We start from the raw sequence: 4,837 nt of genomic DNA on the forward strand, positions 1-4,837 counted from the left end.
TTTAAAGTCAATTTTTGAGCTAAAATGCTCATCTTCGAACTCGATCTGTCTTTTTGTGATACAAAACGACCCTGAAATTCCCAGATCGCTATCTCAATAGGGTGTTCCAGGCTATCTAGAACGGAAGTGAAAAAGAATAAACTCACCGATTAATCTGTTTCCGTCCTCTCAGTATGAGAAATTGCCATGGTAGTTTGGTCCGATTCTAACCTCTCAAATATGGAGGCGAGCTCGAAACTGACCTGACGGTTTTTCATACCTGAAACGCCGTCGTGACACGTGATCAGCTCAACCAATCAGAGCCATCGCGGAAACAGAAAAGTCAGTGAGTTTGTTCTTTTCCTACTTCCGTTTTGGATAGCCTGGAATACCCTATTCTTTCTCGAGTTATCGTGCGTACAGACAGACAAACAGAATGAAACTTTTCCGGTCGGTGGAGTTATGGTTTTCGCTAATCGCTCAGCCAATAAAACCCCGAGGAACAAAATTTGAGACTTTTGAATGCCTACTGACGACTTTGGCCCGACTCCGGTGTCAGCGCCGCAGGCCCAGGTAGATGTATGCCAGGCGCGTCGCAGCGTTACAGTCTTTCGTGAGATATCGCGAAGCCTGTTACGCGAGACGTGGTCTGGCGTACATCTACCCAGTGTATTCTATATTTCTAGAAACGAGGTGTACATGCGGAGGCCGCGGGGGCCTGGCTCAGGTGGTTCGTCAGCGGCGCCGTCCGTGAGTGGTTGTGGACGGTCGTGTTGTGGTCCGGCTCGGCGAGGGGGGGGCACGGTGGGCCTGCTGGCCTGAGGGCTGCTCGCTGGCCTGCAGTTCCCGGAGTGGCCTGTGCGGGCTCCCTGCCACCATCCTGGCCAGGTTCATGAAGGCAGCCGGGCGAAGAAGATGACCCTGCCGTGGCCTCGGACGTGGCCGGGCTGGTGTGATGCTGCGGTACGACCTCGAGCTGCAATGCAATGTACTGATTACATGTAGGCATAGTTGCTGCGTTCGTCCTCTTCGGGGTCTGCGGGGCGCCAGGCCTGGTCGGGTCCGTCCCGCACTTCAAGCAGGCCTCCGGTCTTCCACAGGCTCCGGTCGTCGTTGGCTTCGTCGGTGTGCGATGGGGTTGTGGAAGGGGTGTGGCCCGCCATGCGCCACTGGTAGTTCATCTTGACTGTGCTCTGGACTGTTTTCTGTCTCTTCTTATAGCTCGCTGGCCGCCGCCGGGGAGGGGGCGGGTTGTTGTCGGCTGCTGCCTGCTTGGTTTTGTTTGGTTAGCTATATGGTGGGGGCTCGGTCAGGTGGCGGCACTTGCTGGGTCATTTCACCAAAACTGTCATACCATTGTCCACAGTCGATAGCGGACGAATAAGTCACCTCACAAGGACGCCACTTTGCACTAATCTGTCCGACGACATAACAAAACGAATCCACGAATCCATACTCGATTTGTCAGTTGTGCCAATAGATAATCGGTTGCGATGACCAACTCATTTTTTTCAGGGTGTTGTTTCTGTTTCTAGGTTGTCTTTACAGCCAGTGTCAATTTGGATAAAGCTGTTTCTATAATATATATTTGAATTCCGGTGGTGCTAGGTGGGGGTGTTGCTGGTAATAAATGAAGTTTCTTAGAAGGGTCTTTAACGAAAATATTGGATATTTGTTCGTGTTCGTGGCCTCATTATGCACTACACTTTGAACAAAACCTGAAGAGTTTAGGGGAGGCGGAGCTAGTTCTTTATAAAAACTTCTCCAAAACAGTAAAATAAGAATTTGTTTCAGTATCAAATTACTTACCCCTAGCAGCTGCAACCACAGTAGTACATACTGCTATTGTTCCCCGCCATCCCGTTCTGCTCAGGCCATCGATGGACAGAATAGAATTTGGAACCAAGAGTTTTAGCACTTCTTTCAGCATTTTTTGGGGGGGTTTCCAGGTAAAGTTCTGAGATAACACAGAGTCGGGCTCCATTTGCATAGACACCTGTCCGTGGAGACAGCTCGATCGGAAAGAAGAAAACCAAAATTAAGGAAGGCCATTATAAAATAAAAATAAAATTGACAAATTCAGTGCACCCAGTACAAATTTGAAAGTTCAAATAGAGGATCCAATTAAAAATATTACATAGTTCTAATTGTAGAAGTACATGTTTGAAGGATATATTAGAGCTATCATAGAATCCACAAACAAGTCATTGCCAAAAAACTACACACTCTAAAAGTTGATGTAACTGTCTTACAGGCAACTGAAGTCATTCTTTACTAACATTTCCAATTAGACCTGCTGCACCAGGGGCCTTGCATACCGGAGTGTCAACTGGGCGCTTTACACGGAAAAAAATGAGTTTGTCACAGCAACCGACAATCTGTTGCCACAACTGACAAATCGGTTATACTAGTGATGACTGACGGAATTCGTCGTCGCAATGGGTATTTCGGTTCCGACAACTAACGTTTTGTTTAACAGACCCATGAAAATTTCGGTTGCAGAATCAAACTTCTGTGAGCTTAAGCGAATAATTCGGGTTTATTTTCGAAACAGAATTTTTCGTTCCTACACAGAATATCTTTAGTCCCCACAGTTATTTCGTGTGAGTTCTAGAAAGTAGGTTGTTGTAACTAACAAGTCACCGTTGAGCATCGACAGATCACTGAACCCTAACAGCAAATTTTGACTCCGTAGCGCAAAGGAACAAGTCGTCCGTTGTTGCGCTACAAAGTCGAAAATTTCAAAAAGTTCAAAAGAAAAAAGTTGCAGCCTCCAAATTGTTTCTAACCTCAGCCACTGTTGAAAAGGTCTATTAAGACTGTCGGTGGCTGGACCGCCCGCGCAAAGACTGCGCTCTGAGTTGCTAAAGCGCTATCTATCGGAGAGGCATCTTTCGCCGCTGTCGGTAGAGTGCGCTTCGAGGATCTGAGAACAAAATTTTGCGCGGGTGGTCTCGGCAGCACCAGTTGAGTGATATAATATGAGTTTCTGCTCCCATGTCAGCACTTGCAAGTGCACACCTACTGAGTTGCACACTTGAAAGTATTTAACTTGTTTTCTGTTTTCATCTATGTGAAGTTGTGGTCTAAATTGAAAGAGCTGGCAGTTGAGGTAGAAGCTGGGATCCTCGACCCGAGCGAGGTTCTCGTGGATTTTGAGTCACCAGCACACACAGCCATCAGAACTGCATTTCCTGCCGCGACAATTATTGGCTGCAGGTTCCATCTAGGCCAGTGCTTCATAAAGCATATCCGTGAAGCGCCGTGAAGGGGGCATGCGGGAAGAATACGCAAATGTTCAGTGGGACGAAGGTGAGAGGTTTTTTTTAACGTATTGTTTTCATGTTTCTTTTTGACAAAATCCTGAAATTATAACCTTTTTGTAAACTGCAGGGAAATGGCTCCGTGCCTCGCGCGGCCTGTCTCTCCTCTCCTCCCCCCCCCCCCCCCCCCCCCCCCCCCCCCGGCATGGTAGACGATGGGTGGCTGGCCCTTATGGCAGAGGCATCATCTGGCGTCAAGTTCTCAAAATTTTCTGACTATGTGCTGGATACATATGTCGGCGACAAAGCCAAGTAAGTTAAAAATAAATCATCGTTTTGTTCAATTTATCATTATAAACTTATTTTAATTTGATTTTTTCGTTTCCTCCACAGGTTTCCTCCAGAACTGTGGTCTCGAGCCCCTCACTCAGACCCGCGCACCACTAACAGTGCAGAGGGGTTTCACAGACACTTCAACTCACAATTCACAGGAAGCCACCCCAATGAGGATGGCGACTGAAACTTTCGGCCGCCAGGATCGCTAGTGGCACTGGTCCCCTAGCGCGCCGCCGGCCGGGCGGAGCGTGTGTGAGCATAAACTAAAATTGCATTCTTGAGTACTTAACTCAAAGTACATCGACCATTACATCAAAATAAAGGCGAAAGCGTGAGGATTACAACGGTATAGTTCCTTATGTGATTGAAGGCCTTGTACTCGATCAGGGCCGTTTGGCAAAATGGGCTGTTTTTCTAAATCACAAGAGCTTTTTCAACCCGTATTTTCTCATGCAAGGAGACGAGCTATCAACCTACATAAAGCGAGCCGATTTTCCGCCTGACTTTAAACTGTGCATTCTTTTTTGCCGCACTTTGATACGACTTCTGGTTTTCGAGTACGAAGCTCATATCTACGCGCATGTCGGGCCGGGCCTGCGACGCGCCTGGCGCACATATAGCTAGGCCTACGGCGCTTACACCCGAGACAGGGTAATAGGAGTGTATATACAATTTTTCGAAATGAAGCCTTTTTAACGACTTAACAGGCCATTTAGTCGTTTTCACCTTATTTTTGCCAAGAAATGCCTCCTAGCACCCAAACGCTACGAGATAGAGCAAAACGGACAAAATTTTCGCTCAAAGGGTTCTACTTTCAGGGAATACCACTTAAAGAACCATAACAAACATTTGAAAAAAATACATTTTGCGACCTGTAGTTTTTGATTTTTTAAAGAGTCAATTTTTGAGCTAGAATGCTCATCTTCGAACTCGATCTGTCTTTTTATGAAACAAAACGACCCTGGAATTCCCAGATCGCTCTATCAATTCTTTCTCGAGTTATCGTGCGGACAGACAGACAGACAGACAAACAAACAAACAGAATGAAACTTTTCCGGTCAGTGAAGTAATGGGCTTCGCTAATCGCTCAGCCAATGAAGATATAAACCAAGCAAATAACTTCTTCCAAAGGGAGAGGTGGGCCTGAAATAAGAATATACAATTCAGTGCACTATTTTTACATATGATAGACACAGTTTCCTAAAACAAGGTAGATGTACGCCAGACCACGTCTCGCGTAACAGGCTTCGCGATACCTC

At 46.6% G+C, this 4,837-nt stretch overlaps 1 protein-coding gene across 1 annotated transcript; it reads left to right on the forward strand.

Moving 5' to 3' along the window:
- The first annotated feature begins 3,447 nt into the window (after positions 1–3,447).
- On the forward strand, positions 3,448–4,001 carry LOC127750289 (uncharacterized). The gene is made up of 2 exons (XM_052271529.1): positions 3,448–3,554; positions 3,636–4,001. The coding sequence occupies exons 1-2, from the start codon at positions 3,448–3,450 to the stop codon at positions 3,760–3,762; spliced, it is 234 nt and encodes a 77-aa protein (XP_052127489.1). The 3' UTR covers positions 3,763–4,001.
- The last annotated feature ends 836 nt before the right edge of the window (positions 4,002–4,837 follow it).

Source organism: Frankliniella occidentalis, unplaced genomic scaffold, assembly GCF_000697945.3.
Source record: "Frankliniella occidentalis isolate FOCC.00 unplaced genomic scaffold, Focc_3.1 Scaffold165, whole genome shotgun sequence".
Taxonomy (NCBI): domain Eukaryota; kingdom Metazoa; phylum Arthropoda; class Insecta; order Thysanoptera; family Thripidae; genus Frankliniella; species Frankliniella occidentalis.